Source organism: Aspergillus sydowii (genome assembly GCF_001890705.1).
Source record: "Aspergillus sydowii CBS 593.65 unplaced genomic scaffold ASPSYscaffold_17, whole genome shotgun sequence".
Taxonomy (NCBI): Eukaryota; Fungi; Ascomycota; class Eurotiomycetes; order Eurotiales; family Aspergillaceae; genus Aspergillus; species Aspergillus sydowii.
In genome coordinates, this window is record NW_024467875.1 from 709234 (window position 1) to 727542 (window position 18309).

The 18309-nt window shown below is 49.9% G+C and overlaps 7 protein-coding genes across 7 annotated transcripts; 4 read left to right on the forward strand and 3 right to left on the reverse strand.

The window, feature by feature from the left end:
* Nucleotides 1-4389: 4389 nt before the first annotated feature.
* On the reverse strand, nt 4390-6138 carry ASPSYDRAFT_163337 (putative glycosyl hydrolase; the record flags this gene model as incomplete). Its single annotated transcript, XM_040843156.1, has 1 exon — nt 4390-6138. One exon carries the CDS (start codon nt 6136-6138, stop codon nt 4390-4392), a length of 1749 nt encoding a protein of 582 aa, XP_040697063.1.
* A 1181-nt stretch (nt 6139-7319) lies between these two features.
* On the reverse strand, nt 7320-7874 carry ASPSYDRAFT_36805 (RBM8 family RNA-binding protein; the record flags this gene model as incomplete). The annotated part of the gene is made up of 2 exons (XM_040845474.1): nt 7320-7550; nt 7626-7874. 2 exons carry the CDS (start codon nt 7872-7874, stop codon nt 7320-7322), a joined length of 480 nt encoding a protein of 159 aa, XP_040697064.1.
* Nucleotides 7875-9097: 1223 nt separating this feature from the next.
* On the forward strand, nt 9098-9902 carry ASPSYDRAFT_73302 (uncharacterized protein; the record flags this gene model as incomplete). The annotated part of the gene is made up of 2 exons (XM_040850702.1): nt 9098-9105; nt 9167-9902. 2 exons carry the CDS (start codon nt 9098-9100, stop codon nt 9900-9902), a joined length of 744 nt encoding a protein of 247 aa, XP_040697065.1.
* An 832-nt stretch (nt 9903-10734) lies between these two features.
* On the forward strand, nt 10735-12209 carry ASPSYDRAFT_137321 (alpha-amylase; the record flags this gene model as incomplete). The annotated part of the gene is made up of 2 exons (XM_040840786.1): nt 10735-11625; nt 11700-12209. 2 exons carry the CDS (start codon nt 10735-10737, stop codon nt 12207-12209), a joined length of 1401 nt encoding a protein of 466 aa, XP_040697066.1.
* Nucleotides 12210-12450: 241 nt separating this feature from the next.
* ASPSYDRAFT_213187 (Bax Inhibitor family protein) lies at nt 12451-13794 on the reverse strand (the record flags this gene model as incomplete). Its single annotated transcript, XM_040844059.1, has 2 exons — nt 12451-13210; nt 13271-13794. The coding sequence occupies 2 exons, from the start codon at nt 13792-13794 to the stop codon at nt 12727-12729; spliced, it is 1008 nt and encodes a 335-aa protein (XP_040697067.1). The 3' UTR covers nt 12451-12726.
* Nucleotides 13795-14139: 345 nt separating this feature from the next.
* Nucleotides 14140-14975, forward strand: ASPSYDRAFT_1164973 (EKC/KEOPS complex subunit CGI121/TPRKB; the record flags this gene model as incomplete). The annotated part of the gene is made up of 3 exons (XM_040840155.1): nt 14140-14298; nt 14358-14480; nt 14536-14975. The coding sequence occupies 3 exons, from the start codon at nt 14140-14142 to the stop codon at nt 14848-14850; spliced, it is 597 nt and encodes a 198-aa protein (XP_040697068.1). The 3' UTR covers nt 14851-14975.
* Nucleotides 14976-15486: 511 nt separating this feature from the next.
* Nucleotides 15487-18105, forward strand: slx4 (the record flags this gene model as incomplete). The annotated part of the gene is made up of 2 exons (XM_040843145.1): nt 15487-16287; nt 16348-18105. 2 exons carry the CDS (start codon nt 15487-15489, stop codon nt 18103-18105), a joined length of 2559 nt encoding a protein of 852 aa, XP_040697069.1.
* Between the last annotated feature and the right edge of the window lie 204 nt (nt 18106-18309).

Genomic DNA, 18309 nt, shown 5'->3' on the forward strand with positions numbered 1-18309 from the left:
CGAATTTTCCTTTCCAGTTCCTCTCTCGGCTGGGCGTGTCCCTTGCGGTTCCAGAGTGGACCAAGTCCCCAACCCACTTTGAACCAGCATTTCAACTTCAGACGTTCATAATCTCATCTCTCTCGTCGGTGTCGTCGCTTGCCCCATTGGGATGAAGGATTAACACCAGAACGGCAGAGAACATCACGGAGGCTTCTTATTGGTCTTTGCGCGTCATTTGCCTGCGGCGAGCGGACCACTCCTCAAAATCGGGACTTTGTTCAGCATTATTCTTTGGGCGTTAGTGGACTGCGATGACTGGATGGCCACCGCCTGACTGGAGAATGAGATTCTGTCAAACAGAGTGGTGCACCGCCATCCGCTAGGCCTCAGCCGTCGGCATCGGCAAAGGCAAAGGCGGAAACAGAAACTGTTTCAAAACCCATCCACTCCATGGCTGGGGCGAGAAGGATATACGTCATTCGACAGGCCCCCTTCAAGGCTTCAACCGTTCAACGTTTGTTGGAGGCAACAAAGAAAGCAGCTGATCGAGGACCACTCCACAGCTCCCGTCAGAACCAGGAATCGTGGTTTCTTCTGCAGCAGTGCAGACTGCTGCCAGCCTGCCACTCTGTCAACGTACATGAGCCCCGTCAGGTGAAGACTGCCGGAACGTTTCCCCGGCTGTTCCCTCCCACAAAATGGGCTAGAGAATGCTATCGAAAACTGTAGTGCCGAAACAACAACCTCTCGGGCTCTCGCAGGTCACGTTGCCCATTTTGTTGGCATGTCTTGACCGACAACGCATCTTCAACACGAGAAGTTTGTCCCGTTCCGTCAAGACAACGAAGACAGTCAAACAGCGGCAAAGCGCTCAGACGCCGGGACCCAGTTGAAGCCGTTCTTGTCGCCCCCGCATTAATATAGAGACGACCGGTAGCTACTAGCTTGTGACCGATGAGGATAGCCTTAGTCTTCCACCGGTGTGGACTTTAGATTGTAGAGCCAGGGGCTCAGGGCCCTCTTCGAAGCAACGCCGCCTTCTTCACTTGGGTCACCTTGTCATAACATTAATAGATCTGATTGGCGTCCTCTTTTCGAGTGAAAGAGCGAGTGTCTGAATGACCGCTTGCCCTTCAACTCTCAACAGACGCGTGAATTCTCCGCTTGCTGGTAAAATATACAGAATACCATACGATACTGAACCGTACAGAGTTGACGGGGAAAAGCAATGGTATACGTACCACATACGGTAAGGGACTTTCGTTCGGGTACGTCCCACCGTCCGCCGCCGCGTGACTCGCGGGCCCCTCCAGGGCTCTCCACCGGCCATTCCTCATTTCCAAGTTCCATGATCCATACTTCCAATCGACAATGCCATTTTGAGGCTGATTCAAGCAGTTCCAGCTGCTGTAACATTGTCTCATATTTGGATGATGTTTATTTGTTTACCACGGCGACTGCGATACACCGAGCCCATCTCAAACCCCGGAGAGGAATGATTTCGTCATGATGGGCCTTGACATCACTGGGCTGCAATCATCCTTGCTCGGCTGATAAAGAACGGTGCTGATCTGCAACCGGCCATTGGCTGCCGCCCAGGCCACCCTCCATTTTGGAGTTGGCTGTTGGTCAGCATCTGCTTCCATTACTTACATGGGAGATGTCGATAACTTCATGGCTGACGGGAGAAGCCCATAAATGAGGAATGTGTGGATGGCATGAACCCCAGGAATATCTTGGGACAGAGGCATGCGCAAGGTATGTTCAATCCAGCATGGATGCAGTGTTCATAGGGCTGACCGGCCAATGAGTACTCGACGGCGCCCTCCGCCTGCAACACTGTAATCTGTGTGACAATGCTGGTGACTGCCCTGTGCATATCAAAATTGCGCAGGACTGCCTCAATACCCATCCATCCATGAATGTTTCAGGTGTTAAATAAAGCCTAAAGGACAATCCCAAAAGGTCATATATAGTAGAGGACTTCTAATTCTCGAAACTCGAAACACCCGATCTCCCTGTCGCCCGTTGACCAATTTTAGCAGACAAGCACACTTAGCCTTGAACCCTGCCTTGGAAATGAGGAAAACCCCACCTGCGCGGCTGCATGTGGCTTTAACGCCCAACCTACTGGACTCTAATCTTGATTCTTGGATCTTGATCAATGTGTGGTAATTACATCTCCATCGCGGATATCCTCCGGGCTTGATGAATTACGCCCGACAGGTAACTCGTTACCAAGGGGGAGTGCAGATGTAACCAAGAGAGTCCGCAAACGGAAACCTCATCCATATCCCGCGGTAGTCCATACCTTTTGCCAGGCGATCTGCTGTCCATCTCAAACATCGGTGAAGAACATCCACATTCAACACATCTCCCAAATAACCTCACACACCCAACGACCCAACATGGAAGGGAAACGCAAAGAAAACCCAGTCACAGGCTACCCGCAACTCCCGTCAATAATGATATCCACTCAGTCTGCAGGAAGACCAAAAAAAAAAAATGCAAAGACGCGCGATGCGACACAACCAATCAATTTTCTGTATAGATGGGAATTCATCCAACCATCACCTTTCTAGCGTGGGATCTTCCCTTCTTTTATTCCTTCTTCCTCCGGCACCTCATACCAACCTACCACATACTGGGCCTCAACGGGGCAATGTCGAATCCACCTGGCCACGCGGAAGTATCCAGTAGGTCTTGAAATTGAAGCGTCCATCGTGAGTTGGCATTTGGCAAAGACACGAATCGCTGTGTCGCCGCACACATCCTGAAGATCACTCGAGCAGACCCATTTCGAATTCTCCGGGCTATGGGATTGCAGACCTGGTCCCGATGCAGCCACCCATCTCTTAACTTCAGTGGCGAATCAGCCAATCCCCCGGAATGACTGCGCCCAGGTGCGGTATTATCCACAGAATGCGGTTGAGGTAACCCCAGGGCCTTCAGGTAAGACAGACAAGCTGTCGCTGATGTCAACATCCGGGGCGGGTTGAGAATGCGACGGGTTTCTGTACTCTGGAGCGCTTGGGTCTGTGTATCGATGCCACAGTGAGAGCCTAGGTACCTACCTGCTCCTTGTGCCTACGGTCAAAAGGAAAGTGCTTCATTATTCGTACAGGCTGCACTGACTAGAGTATTAACCCTTCCTCTCGAGGCTCGATACCTAAGCTGAAATGCTGGACGGGAAGGACGCGAGGATGGGTCACTCATTCTGCAGTGTACTCTTTCAGGTAATTTCTTCGGTATATTACAGTCATCCAAACTATGGCAGATATCCGACTCGACCTTCCTCCATCGAATTTATGAGGTACCCCGTGTAAATCGGGATGTTGTAGAAGTCGGTCAGGATTGATATGGATATGGATTCCTGCATGCGCGTAGATCCCCAGTCCCATCTAGTCTCCACGTACCATAATCGACCCATTTCCCTCCCTACAGGTTGCAAGCCTGCAACCAACACACGGAGACAACCTTACCATACTTGCCTTGCTCGGTATGTAGACTACCATATTATATCAATTCCAAACGACGTTAGCCATCTCAATCACAAAAAAAGAAGAAACAAAAATCCGCCAATCCGGAAAGACCAACCCAACGGTTGACCGGAATCAACGATTCACGCGTTCACGCAACCCACCATGGCACCAAACAAGTCCCGACAACAATTCATTTCCTTGGCCCCTTAAACTCCGCAGCCTCCTGCCAGGATCTTAGTATATCGCCATCGCTATCGCCATCGCCAATAACTAAGTTAGCCCGGACACATTGATCCCTAATACGGACGTCGCCACGACTCGTGCTCCCACTCCCAGAGTCCGAAGGGCAACCCGGGGCAGGGATTTTCTCCATCCCTAACCAAGAGCAGGATAGGCCCAGGACCGACCCCGACCGAGGCAGGGGCGAAGGATTCGACCGACCACCTGGGCGGGTTCCTCCGGCGAGATGGAGTGATGGACGATTCGAGCGGGCCAGTGAGCGGCGCGGTTTAGGGGGCTCGATGAGGAGCGCTGGGGAGCGGGGACTAATTTTCTCAAGGCTAACAGTTAACTGCTCTTCGCCTGTTCATCTTATCACTTATAGTATACTGGGGTTATGTTATTATTCAGGTTCATTATGGGGCCCGGGGCCGATGGACTGAATTGGTTTAGTTGGATACGGTATTGGTACGTGAGAGGAGGCCAAATTTACGGGGCAGTTTATTGTCGGCTTCGACTATTGATCTGTTTGTTATTTTCCGGGTAGAAGGTATTATTGATTTCGAGCCGAACGGGTGTAGAAGGATATCTTTCTTTATATTTAGCTGGGTAGGACACTAAGACTACATACCAAACACGCGCACCGCAGTGCCGAGGTTAAACTACTCATAGTAGTACGAAAGGGGCTTCCCGAGCTCATGGAGCTTCATATGAAATCGCCGGACAGAGATGGAGTCGTTTTCCATTGAAATAAGGCTCGGAGGACCGAGACGCCGCCAGACTGCGTTTCCACTGTACGTCCTCGGCCACGATCGTTATATTCGCGCTGCCCGTTCCGAGCCTTCATCGCCGCTCCATCGGTTTCCGGCACTGACGTCGCGTTTGTCGACCAGGATGGCGGCATCAACTCAGGATGATTGCGGTAGTCTGTTGCTCCGTCTGGTAGAGGGTTGATTTCGTGGGACATTGAATCCTCATTCTCATCGTCATCGTCAAACACCTGGTGGCGCTTCCCCCACCACATACCAAATTTGCCGTCTTGGTTTCGCGTAACGAGAGCAGCCTCGGCGTTGCGCTCGATCCAGGGACGGTATGTTTTGCACAATGACTGGTGCAGTTCATAGGCGCGCTCGAAGCGGCCGTTCTGCGTCCAGGATTGTGTGCGGAGGAAGCGCTCCTCCTGTGGGCGGAAGGGTCGGCAGAACTCCGCGAAATGGGTAAAGAAGATGCCCTTGAATGTTTGGCCGTCTTGAGAACAGTCACCCTTTGAATCACAATCATCTTCGAGGACCCCTGCGCGGCCGAGGCCCTTCCAGTGTTGGTCGTATACATTAGGCCAACCCGTTGCTCTTTGGACGTTCTTGATGAGCTCGTGTCCATCAGAGACGTACTCTTCTGACCCCGTGGCCAGGAAAAGACCTCTTAGCCCACTGAGTATCACACCTTGGTTGTACGTGTACACCATCGTGTTGAGCTCGTCGCATCGAGCTGTTCCCGGCTGCTGGGGACTTTTGTAGCCACTGATGTGAAACCCGTCACCATACAGGTCGTGTATCCCTGTCATGTTGGAATGCTTCAGCCATCTGTATGCCTCTTGCGCTCTGCGAAGATAAACAGGGTCATGAGGTAAACCGTCATCATCAGAGTCTCCGCTCTGTACAAACGGCGAATCGATCGTGTCACCGGGGAAATAGAGGTACATTCCGATGCTGGCTGATATATACAATTCATTCGTGATAGCGTTTTTGTACGGTAGTAGGTACGGACTCCAAATCATCCCACCTCCGCAGACGGCTGTATCCCAGCCCGCCGAGGCAAGGTCATAGAATATCCGAGCACGGTGCGCCGCCGGTGTCTGAAACTGCGTCCCATGCCACGGCCGCCCACCACTCCTGGACAAGCCCTCATAGTGCAAATCGGAATGCAGCACCTGGAACTTGATATTCTCCAACCAGCCCAGCACAACCCATAGCATATCATCATACGCCTGGTTTCTAAGCGCGAAATCATTCTCTCCGAAATAATATGTCGTAACTTGTGCGAAGAAACGGCTGACAAGGTTCTCGAGCGCCACGGCGTCCTGTGTAGCCGCGTCGTCGTCGGATTCGCTAGCATTGCTCAGCAGCTCCTTCATCAACTCATCGTTCATGGATGTAGTCAGCGCAGCGAGTGTCGCAGACACATGCGTCCCGTGGACAGCCCTAGTCCAGTCATTTCCAGACGGCCATGTACCCTCCCAGAGGACAAAGTACTCATCTTGCATTACATCGAGGGCGTCTACTAGATCGCGCAATGTCTGTTTGTATGGTTTCACAGGGAGCGGCAATTGATGATTGTCGTCGCGATAGAGGTCGGCCGGCGCAGCTGGGTCGCCCTGCGAAAGTATCCGCGCATAGCTCTCAGAGAGACAGCTAAACGATAAGAGGCACCATAACGTCCTGAGGAACGATGCCATTGTAATGGTATCTTTGCGCGCTGTCTTCCCCAGCCCGAGTCGGAAGAAAGCACTGATGTCTTCAGCGAAGGATAAAAGGCCGCCGATAAGGAACTGGGACGGAGAACCGCCGAAGACGGTGTGAGAAGTAAGGGAATGGATAGATGGAGAACGCGGCGCGCGTCCAGTTGAAAAAGGCAAGCGAGCCTCACATATCTCAATGCATCTTCATGAGATTGCCAGGAAAAACAAATAATAATTGTGCACTGAGGTGGATTGAGGTGGCTTGAGGTGGACAGGTGTGAAGTGGGAGAAGCGGGGAGGAGCTTGGGGATCGCAGTCTCGTCCCGTCCCTGCGACTTCCCCGACGTCAACGGAATGCTCCGCCTGACGCCGCGCAGAGTGAAGAATCTGCCATTATTCTATTCCGATCGCAATTGTTCTGCTTTGTATGTCCAATGGTCTACAAAATACATTCACCCTCTTGTCGTCCTTGGCGATGGCATCACGCGCTTCGCACTCCACATGTGCAAAGGAACTCTAAGTATGGGCTAGTCTGCTGCCCTATTCGTCCGCAAGCTCGCATGGTGCGTCGAAGCCATGCATCGAAGAATAGAACGAATCGCCTGTCAAACTGAACAAAGTACTTGCTACAATGTTTTTCGTATATGAGCTTATGCGGGTGCGGGGTCCGAAGGTAAAAGAAAAAAGGCCATAGTTTCCAGTCACACGACACTTTTATATTGTTTACGTGGATATCACGCGGGAAACCCGATACTAACAGCCGAAATTTTGAAGACGATTTGATATCTTGGTAGAATTAAGATCGGTGGGTATGTATCTATATTACGCGTCAGCTGGAGCGAAGGGAAGAGAAATCTCAGTCGAGTCATCCATACCACACCAATCAATATACAGGACGCCGGCAAGTATAACCCTGAACCCCACTCCGCTCAAGCATCCAACCATGTTCTGGGAGAGGGACAAAGGATACTGCCGGCCAGTGTCGCTTTACTCGCGATACGACCTCTGCTTGAATCGAGTCCGAAAGCCGATATCAGCATTTTTCATATTCTTAACCGCCGGATGCGACCAAGTGAAGGGAGAGAATCGGTAAGGCGCGCTGAATAGATATGGGAAAGAGGAGAAAGAAAAAAGCGACTTCATCTCAGAGCAATGGCGATAGTAAATAATATGGTATCTTAGTCCCTCTCGTTCTCAGCTCCGGGACTGCGGCTTCGGTCACGGCTCCTGCTGCGGTTCCTTCCCCCACGACCACCTCCTCTTCCCCCGCCCTTCCCCTTGTTGGATGGCGGCGGTCGAACAAATGCGTAGTCGACTTCGAGGGTTTGGTCAAGCAACTTGGAACCATTCAGTCCCTTAATAGCCTCGGCGGCTTCGGGGAGTGTTGAGTATTCAATCAATGCGTATCCCTGAGCAAGCAAACAAGGTCAATATTCCTCGAGAATCTAGGTCGAAATTCGAAAGGAGAGGTGGGATAGATCTACCTTCACGTAACCCGTCCGGCGGTCAAGGTTCAGGCTGAAGTTCTTAATCGCGCCATACTCGGCGAAAAGGTCCGTCACATCTTCTTCTGACGCTTCCTCGTGGATGTTCGTTACAATCACAATCCACCCTTCAATACTGCGTACGGCAACAGCGTTGGATTGCGTCCGGGCATCGGTGCCACCATTGCTCGTCTGTTCGGGGGTCTGCTCCTCTGCGACAGGAGGGTCGACTTCCATTTCACCGGACATTATGACGGCCTAAGCAATAAAAGGTATTTGGTATTTCAGTAGAACGGCGCGGGCCAGAGCGAGTGATGTGGATGGGCGACAGAAAGACTTGAGAATGTTGAGGTCGCGCCGGATCTTGTCGATGAAGCTTTGGTGTGATTATGTAATCAGACTGTATTGGACCGCAAACCGACAGGGAATTGGAAAAAGGATACATTTTGATATTACTGAATAATGTAGCATCTTTCGGACTCTGAAGTTGGTGGTATTGTCGTTGATCCTAGAGGTTGGAGAGCGTTGACAGTCACTAATGTCATCAAGGTGCCAGGCACTACTGTTTGCACCGCCGGCGAAACAGTGGACACCAGGTATATAGGAACCTGTCGCTAATTGCTACTGTGTCTACATATCTACCTATTAATATAGATAAGCCTTCTGAAGCTATACCCAGTGAAAAAATAATGCACTTTTCAACCTCCAAAATTGAGCGTGTACCTTGACAAGCTGTTGGCTTCCAATATATACTTCTGTAGGTGTCTGATGCTCCCAACAATACCAACAAGGTGTTACTGGTGTTCAGAATACATGTCCCTCTTTTGCAATGGATATGTAACAAGGAAAGGGAAACGACAGTCTCAGTTGTAGTATTTGTGATAAACGACTCACAACACGACCTTATCCTCCTACCTCTTAGCTCCCAGCCTCATAGGCACACTAGAAACCTGAAAAGAAGAGGATATGGGCAAGTAAAATATAGACTCCTGGGGAATGCTAGTCTATAAGACAAGCTCCTGAGGAGAGCAGGAAGGCTAATAGCAGTCTGTGTGCTATATACGGTACAGTGAATATCAGGGCAGACCTCTAAGCAAGACATGGCAAAGAATGACATGACGCCTTTGAATTGGTCCAAAGGCCATTGCTCTTTCACAATGCCCTATGTTTAGTGAATCCGTCCAATATTTAACTGGCAGTGCCCTGAGAACTTACCTTCTAGAAGCCAGGTATTCATAACATTGCAGATGTGAAGCTCCAAGGTCAATTCGCGCTCAAATGTGAAGAGGACGCTGAAAACCGCTCATAAGTAAGTGAGTTGAGGGCCAGCCACCCATCACAACAACTGTGTTATAAGGGTCTCTCTCCTCAGGTCCTTTCTCTTCTCTCAGTGGGCTTCTTGAAGCCAAAGAGAACCGAGACGTTGCTCGACAAACCGTGATCTTGGAGTTATCCAAAGCAAACACTACAATATGTTGTGGTAAGTTTTCGTCCCCATGTCTCAACTATGACTTCAAATACTGACGAAAACGCTCCAATAGCAACGACCCAAAGTGTATCTGCCACCCGCGCAAACCGAAGCCTTTCCAGAGACTCCAACTCACCCTCCGCGGCTCCAAACCCGACCAGGTTTGTCGACTTGACCAAGAAGGCGCACAGCTCGACATCATCTTCGACCTGATAGGAAACAATATCCATCTACGAGAATCGATCCGCGACCCCGAGTTTCGCGACGCTGCCTACTCGATCAACTTCTTCATCGAGTCGAAGATGATGCAGTTCGAAAACCTGAAAGGTCTACCCAACAACGATCTCCTCCTTTCTTTCCGCATGCGAAGCTCGTTCTGCTGTGTATGGGGCAAGAACAAGATGACATACAAAGAGAAATACCTTGGGTTCACGCCTAACAAGCTGGAGAGTAGACTGTACAACGACTTCTACCAGTGCGATTGGCCCGAGCAGCACCTCGAGCTGCTTATGCCGGCAGATCGCATCATGGGTTGGAAAACAGTTGCCCTGATCCTGAAGACATTCAAGCGCATTTCTGCAGAGAATTGGTGCCATATGGTGAAAATTGGGAAGAAGAAGAAGTTTCCTCGCGTTGCGGGTTTGGACTGGATGGCCATTGAGGCTGATGTGATGCCCAAGAAGGAAACACTTCCTCCTACTCCCGCGATGACGCCCGAGGAAGAGAAGAAGATGTACTTTTTTTCGCAGCAGAAGAAGATAGCAGCGAAGAGAGCATACCATCAACAGTTAGCTGCTCTCGCCCGTTGATGAGCAAAGGCAGCCATGCCTGCATGTATACACACCAGTTGGTTTATTTGAGCAGAAACAATGGGGGGGGATCTGGTAGTGACAGCTGCATCTGATTAATACCGCAAACGTTATCATTTTCGGGGTGAATTTGTTTTGAGATACCCATTCATGGACGGCGATCTGAACAGTGCAGGGTCAGGAAATTGGAACTAATGTTTATCGACCTGGAATATACATGGGAGTTCTTTACATATGAAGCAATGAAATGTTGTCAATAGCATTCGAGACAGTACTACCAGTAGTCAGTAGATTATTACCGTATAAAGTCACAGTATAAGTCTCCCATTGTATTAAAATAGTCCAAGTTTGTTCTCTGGAGGATTAAAGACTGTTCAATCCTTATGAAGACACACAAATGGCTTTGATTCAAGGCTTCGCTGATGAGGTTGACCTTTCAAATAGTGCTTCCATCCTCTAGCTGGTTTTCTTTTTAAATTGTTCGGAGCTTACATTGTGTTGCCGACTTCACCCTTTTGTTTTATTGAATTAGCAACCAATTGTCACTTTGTTTGAGAATCCCTCAATGCTTGAAATTGTAGGCTGCCACACATTTCTATCTACACTAGATACTCGAAATTGTCTATTATCCATTCCATTGGGCCTATACACTGGGCTATAACACCCTCGGCCTGTTATTCCCCCACTCGTACCTGCTGAGGATACGACAATGATGGTTTGGTTGAGTTGCTTGCTGCAATGGCTTCATGTCGCTACTATATTTGTGACACTGCCCATATCAGTGCTTTCAGCAAACATCGCAGCCTGGAAAACAAGGACCGTCTATCAGACCATGACCGATCGCTTTGCCCAAACGGATGGATCAACCACTCGTGCTTGCAACCTTACAGAAGGGGTTTACTGTGGTGGAACCTGGAGAGGAACGATAAACCACCTGGACTATATTCAAGACATGGGTTTCGATGCCATCATGATATCCCCAATTGTCAAAAATATCGAGGAGCGCGTTTCATACGGAGAAGCATACCATGGCTATTGGGTTCAAGACATGTACTCCCTCAACCCGCATTTTGGGACCCATCAGGATTTACTGGACTTGAGTCAAGCCGTCCATGATCGGGGTATGTTTCTCATGATGGACATCGTCATAAATAACATGGCCTATCCGACAAACGGTGGAAATCCGGCAACTGATGTCAACTACTCCTCTCTCAATCCCTTTAATGACCAAGGATTCTATCATTCTTTCTGTAAGATTTACGATTGGAATGACTACCCTCAATCGCAGTATTGCTGGACAGGTGATGATATTGTTGCCCTCCCGGATTTGAACACAGAGGACGACCGCGTCCAAACAATTCTAGAGATGTGGATTCAACAGATGATATCAACCTACTCAATCGACGGACTTCGCTTGGATGCCGCAAAGCACATCACACCGGGCTTCCTCCCCGGGTTCCAAAAAGCAGCCAATACATTCATGTTCGGAGAGGTATATGAGAGATCTGTTGACATTATCTGCAATTACCAGAACGATCTCAGAAGCATCACCAATTACCCCATCTACTTCGCCCTCCTCGACGCCTTTACCCTCGGCAACACAGAGTCCCTCCCCAACCAAGTCGAGACCATGAAGAACCGCTGTCTCAGCGTAACAGACCTCACAATATTCTCTGAGAACCACGACATCCCGCGCTTTGCAGGCTTGAAATATGACATAAACGTAAGCCTACCGCACTCTCACATAGGGTACATTAGCGAGTGTAGCTAACCAAACCAAACCAACCCACCGTATAGCTCGCCAGAAACATCCTAACATTTACCCTCCTCTTCGACGGCGTCCCAATAATCTACCAAGGCCAAGAGCAACACTTATCAGGCTCCAAAGATCCCTACAACCGCGAAGCCCTCTGGCCCTCGGGCTACAACGCCTCGTCCCCGCTCTACAAAACAATAACCACACTAAATAAGATCCGCAAGCACGCGATTCAACTTGACCCGGATTACTACGTAAACTACAACACGTACCCTGTCTACCGCGGGTGGTCGGAGATGGCCTTCAGGAAGGGCAGGGACGGGCATCAGGTCATCATGGTCTTGTCGACACAGGGGATCAATGGCGGCGCATACACTATCAGTATGATGGACGGGTTCCAGCCATCTGTTGTCGTTATTGATGTGTTTAGTTGTCGCACGTGGACTGTTAGTGATGTGGGTGAGCTGAAGCTTGATATGGATAAGGGCGAGCCCAGAGTGTTAGTGCCGCGAGATATGATGCCTGGGAGTGGGCTCTGTGGGTTTGGGTAGGTGCAAGCTAGTAACTATTCGAATTATGTTAAGGAACCTTATTCTCAGGTGTCTGAAATGGAGGGGTGGGACCGTAGGGATCGGAACGTGTCCCTTGTGGTGTAGTAGGGTTGGGCGTTTCGTGGGCGCTGGCGCTTTGGGGATGTTAGGGCTGGCTCTGCCATGTGCTAGCTTCTCTCCAGTGGTTCTTCGAAACTTGGATTTTTGTAGCCATTAGAATATGGAGAAGATCGAATATCATGGCGAAATTTCTCATTTTTTTTTTTTTTAAGATTTTTTAACTGCTAGTTTGAGTGGAGACTGGTCTGTATCTCCTTTAACCGGCAGATACAACATGCTGTAGACGACAGAAACCCCGTCGTATAGATTATTTACATAGAAAATGTGTATCTTTAATGAAATCAACGCGCCATATCAAAACATCCCAATAGAATATGCAGTACTAGGTGGCCTCCAGCAAGAACCTTATATGGAAGAAAGATCTTGGAAGATCACCATGAGTCAAGTCGAAATAACTTTACCTCCGGTTGTTGTTTCGCATGGCCAGAATCTGAACCATACGAATGAAGATGTTGATAAAGTCCAACTCGAGACTAACGGACTCGTTAACAACGTCCTTGCGGACAAGGCCCCTCTCAGACATGCGAGCGTGGTGAAGGATCTTCTGAACGTCGTAGAGAGTGAAACCTCCGAAGACAGCAAGACCACCATACAACCAGATTTTCTCAGACCACATCAGAGCACGGGTGGCGGTAGAAGGAAGGACAAGAGGCGCGAATCCAGAGAGGGCAACGATAGTCACACCGGCAAGCAGAGGCGCTCCCAGGTACAGGTACTTCTCCTGCTTAGCTGTGGCACCGACGAAAGCAATAGAGCCCATCATTCCAACAGTGTAGAGACCAGCACGAGCGAGAAGAGCGGGGTGCATGAACATCAACGGTGAGAGGAGCGCAGCCTGGGTGATGTTAAAGCCAGTCCAGAGACCGTACTTCATAACGTAGCTAGAAGAAAAATTAGCAGCCGAAACTCGAGCCATTTTCCGTGGGAAATATCAAACTTACTTGTCGGGAGAAGTGTAGAAAGTTCCGTACATCGTTCCAATGCTAGCAACCAGACCGACACCAGCAACAAGCCAAGGGTTCGTGGCCATGAGACGATACGACCATCCGCTCGAGTGGAGAGCTCTAGCAGCAATACCGATGATTCCAATACCAAGTCCAGTGTGCATGAAAGTTTCGTTCAGATAAGACCGTTCGTAGTGAGGCATTCCGCCATCTTCCCTTGTCTCCCGGTTGAAGATCAAGTTTGTCGCCAAGATAGTTCCACCAACGATAGCCGCGCCATAGATTAGCTTCTGGGTCATGTCACCCTGCGAAGCATTGGCTGTCGGCTGCATATACGTGCGACGGAAGGCATTCTGGAAAGTCTGTCGGGACTTCGCGAAGATGGAAGAGGCGGGGGTGAGAGGCTTCGGTTGAGCCGGCTTGAACGGAGAGCTGTGAATGAAGCGAGCGGTGTTTGCGGCTTTGGGTACCTGACGCAGAGCCGCCGGTACGGCAAAGGGGCGCCGTAGAAAGAACGCCATGATTGTGACGGATATGTGATACTGATGCAAGATCCGAGGATGAAACCGAGGTCCTTTGATGGGAGCTTTGAAGTATTTAAAGGTTACAGCCAGTGATATCACCTGCTTACTACGGCGACCCGAACGTTCGAGAAGTGAAGGCGTCACATGACATTTATGACTAAGTCTCGGCCATAGCCCTGTTAACTCCGGCAGACTATCGATCGTGGGGTTGGATTTGAAGCTTCATATCGAAAAGTTTCGCCTGTGATAACGGAGGCGTCGCGCTCCAGAAGCTTCGTTCTGACTCATCGCTCGACACGCATATTCATCACAGCCACTTTTCCAATTCTCTTAATTCCAGCAATGTCGTCTTCTCTAGAAACAATTCATCTACCCCACCTCCCCTCTTCGCTCGCTGTACATGCTGCGCTCTATAAAGATGTACAGAATACGTCCGAATTACGGCAGCAGCTTCTCTCGGCGAACCCGGAGTTTGAGTATGCGCTTATAGATGCCAGTATGGTATGTTTTATTTACTCATGAAACTGCCCGCCGGCGAATCTGGCTCACAATTGGCGCAGGTTCTCTCTCGAGCCCATGCTCTCTCATCTGTCTTTCGCGCTGTCAATGACTACCTGAATGGACGTCTCAAGTCCCGCAATATCCACTCAGAAATTGTATTCTCACTGAGTCCGACAAATAACGTGCGTTGAGCCATAGCGAGCCACTTATCGGACTTCCAGAGCTAATTCACGTCAGATCGCCGATTCTTTTCGAAAGTTCGGTATCAGCGACACTACAAGCAGCCTACTTGTGATAAAGGTCTCCGTGACGCCCGATATTACTCATGAGTCTGTTGCCACGCACCTAGCACAAAACGTTCAGGGTACGCCGTTGCCTTTTGATGATGCGGCACTGTCGGGAATTTCAGATATAACGAAGATCAAGAAAGCGTATAAGCTGGGAGCTTTGCCTCCGGTTTCGTCAAACCAGACGAACGGGGTTTCTGACGAGGGGAAGAGGCGGCTGGAGCTCTCTGTTTTGGGAGCGATTGCACTCCGAGGAGCTACCTGAGTACTTGCGGTGTCCATTCCGCCAGAGCCTCCATTCCTCCCGACTTGCACACAATGCGAGCAGACTTGAGTTGGCTAGCTCATCCACAACGCCAGCGCTAGCAAACCTATCGACCCTCGGGCGCAGAATTCCCGCGTCTGGATATACATTCGAAGCTAGTTCTTCCTCTCGCGCTCAATTGTGTTGTGTGCCTTCTAGAACACCGCCGTAGACAGGGTTCTACAGCTCACCCGATGGCGCTCCAGCAGTCCACTCTGAAGGGTCAATATAACCTCACATTGTCTATAGCAGCAGTAACTACTATAAAAAGCTCAATACCCATGACGGCTCGTAGATCTTGGAGCAATATGCAGGCCTGTGGAGAACTGTTGCTCAATACCATTGGTTGCCTGGCCTACCACTGAGTTGTCCCAAAGCGGTAGGTAAGGTAATCAATCTTTGCCAAGGCCAACGCCATCCTTATCGATTGCCATCTCCAACATTTCAAGGTCGACAACGTTACTTACCAAACTTTCGACTTCACGAACTCCGACTTCCGGTGGTGCCAGAGGCCTCCAGCATGGATTGTTGTGGTCTCCTTCCTTACTGATTATCTATGTGCGCCCAACGTCGTTGCGACTTGTTTTCGCCGCCACAATGTCTCCTGCTACTGATGCCGTCGTGCTCTCTTCCTCGCCGGAGCGCAATGCGGTTTCCCCCTCGCCACACCCAGTGAAGGATGCGGGAAATGGTTCACTTGATGATAACCTTTCATTTCCGTTGGCTTCGTCCACTGAGCTGTCTCGACCTCCGACGCGTTCTAGATACTTCGCCCCCCCGAAGTTTAATCAACCGGCAACGAAAGATAGGATAGCGGAGGATGCGCGTACAGCGAAGCGGACAGCGATGGAATTGGATGTGGTGAATGAACTAAAATCGACGTCAAGAGTGAGGGAGCCTCAAACTGGACCACAGGCGGAATCATGCGAGCTGGAAAACGGTGTTTTGGAAAACAATGAGAATGCGGCGACTAAACCTAAGAGAACAAGGAAGAAACCGGCAGGTAGCGAAGCAGGGGGCGAAAAATTGAAAAACAAAACGATAACCGGGAAGGTCACCAAATCGGGTACTGCAAAGCCAAAGAAAACTAGTGCAAAGTCGGCGGATTGCGACCTAACCTCAAAGTCTGCGCACGAAGGAAATGCTGGAAAGGAAGACAAAGATAGTTGCGAATATGGTTTGAAACTAGAGTCAGCTACCAAGAGGAGGCTGGATTGGACACCAACGAAGGAACCTGCCAAATCGATAAGTGAGTTGGAGGGAAAAGGTGGCGTCGAAGGCAGACAGAATAGCCTCAGCACCTTACTTTTTAGCTATGGGTACGATGGAGTTGCCACTGCCCCTGATAGAGCCCAGACGCTTGCAGATAGTGGACCGACAAAGCGCCGGCGAATAGAGGTATTGTCCCAATTAACTGCTATGCCAAAATTATTTCACTAATTCCAATGACCACAACAGCTTGTGGACTCTAGGGTACTTCCTGCAAAGCCAAAGCCATTAGCCGACGATGACTCCCACAATAGTGAGGGAGACCCGAACATATCCGCGACCTCCAAGTCGTCCAAGCTCAGCAAGAAGCCCAAGAGGCGGGCCAAACGGTTGACAACACTGACCGCTCGCGTGACAGCGTCATATCATGAGACATCTACGGATTGCTCAGATTCTACGGGCCAAGCTGCCTCCGTAACTACCGAGAGCCCAAAAGCGGATAAACCGGGAAGTCGCAAAACGAAGAGAAAGGCGGACGAGAACTCTGGGTTTAAAATGCCAAGGAGAATTGTACTTTCTCCCCAAGACGCCTTGGATTCCTTAGATCAACAGGACCTTGTTTTTGGTACCTGTAGCCAGTTAGAACGGGCAGATTCTCCAACTCTATTAAGAGATACGCAGGCCGCGCTTCAAGAGTCGGAGAAGGAGTCGTCGTGTGCCCTTCCGTTCCGTTTGAACGAATGCCCAGGGCCTGCGCGCTCATCCTCTGCCATATCTCGGTTTACGGCCCCCAGGAACCTTTGGTCCGCCGCAGCTAGAGATACGGAAGGGTCACTTGTAGACCTTGAGGTTGTCGATCTTGTTGACTCACCTGAAGTTCCCAAGGTTGCCTCTCCGTCTGTTCATGACAACATAGAGAAAGTTGATCAAACCGGAGATGCCAGTGGACTTAGTCACTCAAGCGATATATCACGGACGGATAATTTGGCGCCAGATGCTGCGCCAGTCAATGACGAGTCGCATGCATCTAACGCTCAAGTCGTTGAACAACAATCGACGCGCAATAAGCCCAAGCAGAAGCCCAATTTCAATGAAAAGACCGACCTTCAATTGACAGTGGCGATCAAAAGACACGGATTGAAGGCGATCAAGAATCGCAAGAAAATGATCGAAATTCTTGAGAAATGCTGGGTTGCTCAGAATGGACCAGTCGCCCAAGAAGGCTACGATGCATTGCAGCCAAAAGAAACAACCGCTGCAATTTCTACTGTCTCTGCTGAATCTCAACCAGCGAAGCGCCAGAAAAGGCCGACCAAACCTAAAGTAACTCCTCAAAAGAAGCCAAAAGCTCAACGCCAATCTCAGCCAGGCACTTCTCAGCAAAAGGAGGTAACCAACGAAACCACAATTACAGCAAGCGAGAGCAAACAGACGCCCACTAAACCAAAGTCTCAGCAGAGTAGTCTGTCCGATGTTCAGACAATACGTGGCAGCCAACCTCCACCACAACGCTCTTTCGTCGACGTTGAAGAAATTCAAGACTCGGAAGACGAGCTCCTTCCATCGCCAAGCAGGATCTTCGACGAACTGTCCTCCAAGGTACAGCCCAAAGAGGCAAGCAAGAAGCAAGAACTGCCTACGTTTACCACACCCTCCAGTCCAAGCAGCCCGTCCCGAAAAGCCAAAGCCATGCAATCAATTAGTCTTGCTTCAGCGAGTAGCAACCCCCAGCTTCCTGACCTGGGCGAACAAATCACAAAGGCCGTGCGTGCCCAGCCACGGCAGAATCGGAGCCCTGTCGAGATAAGGAAACGGCCTAGCTGGCATGAGAAAATCCTCATGTATGATCCTATTTACCTCGAGGATTTCACAAGGTGGTTGAACACCGAGGGCCTCAATCTCGTCAACGAGGATAGAGAGGTTGGCGCGGGATTTGTTCGTGAGTGGTGTGAGAAGAAGGGGATTTGTTGCTGCTATAAGGTGAAGAAGAACGCTGGTCATTCTTAGTTGTTGTTTTGTTGTCTTGCATTAAGAACGTTCCTGCTACGGTGTTGGTCTATTCTGGGACTTTTTGCATATACGGAGTTACACTTGGGATACCCTTATAATGTGAATATATGATTATGATTTGTATATATGCAAGAAGGAACATCGAATACTTCGAAGCTTCAAGGAACCGTAGATAGAGTGAGGAAGTCACTATTTCCAACC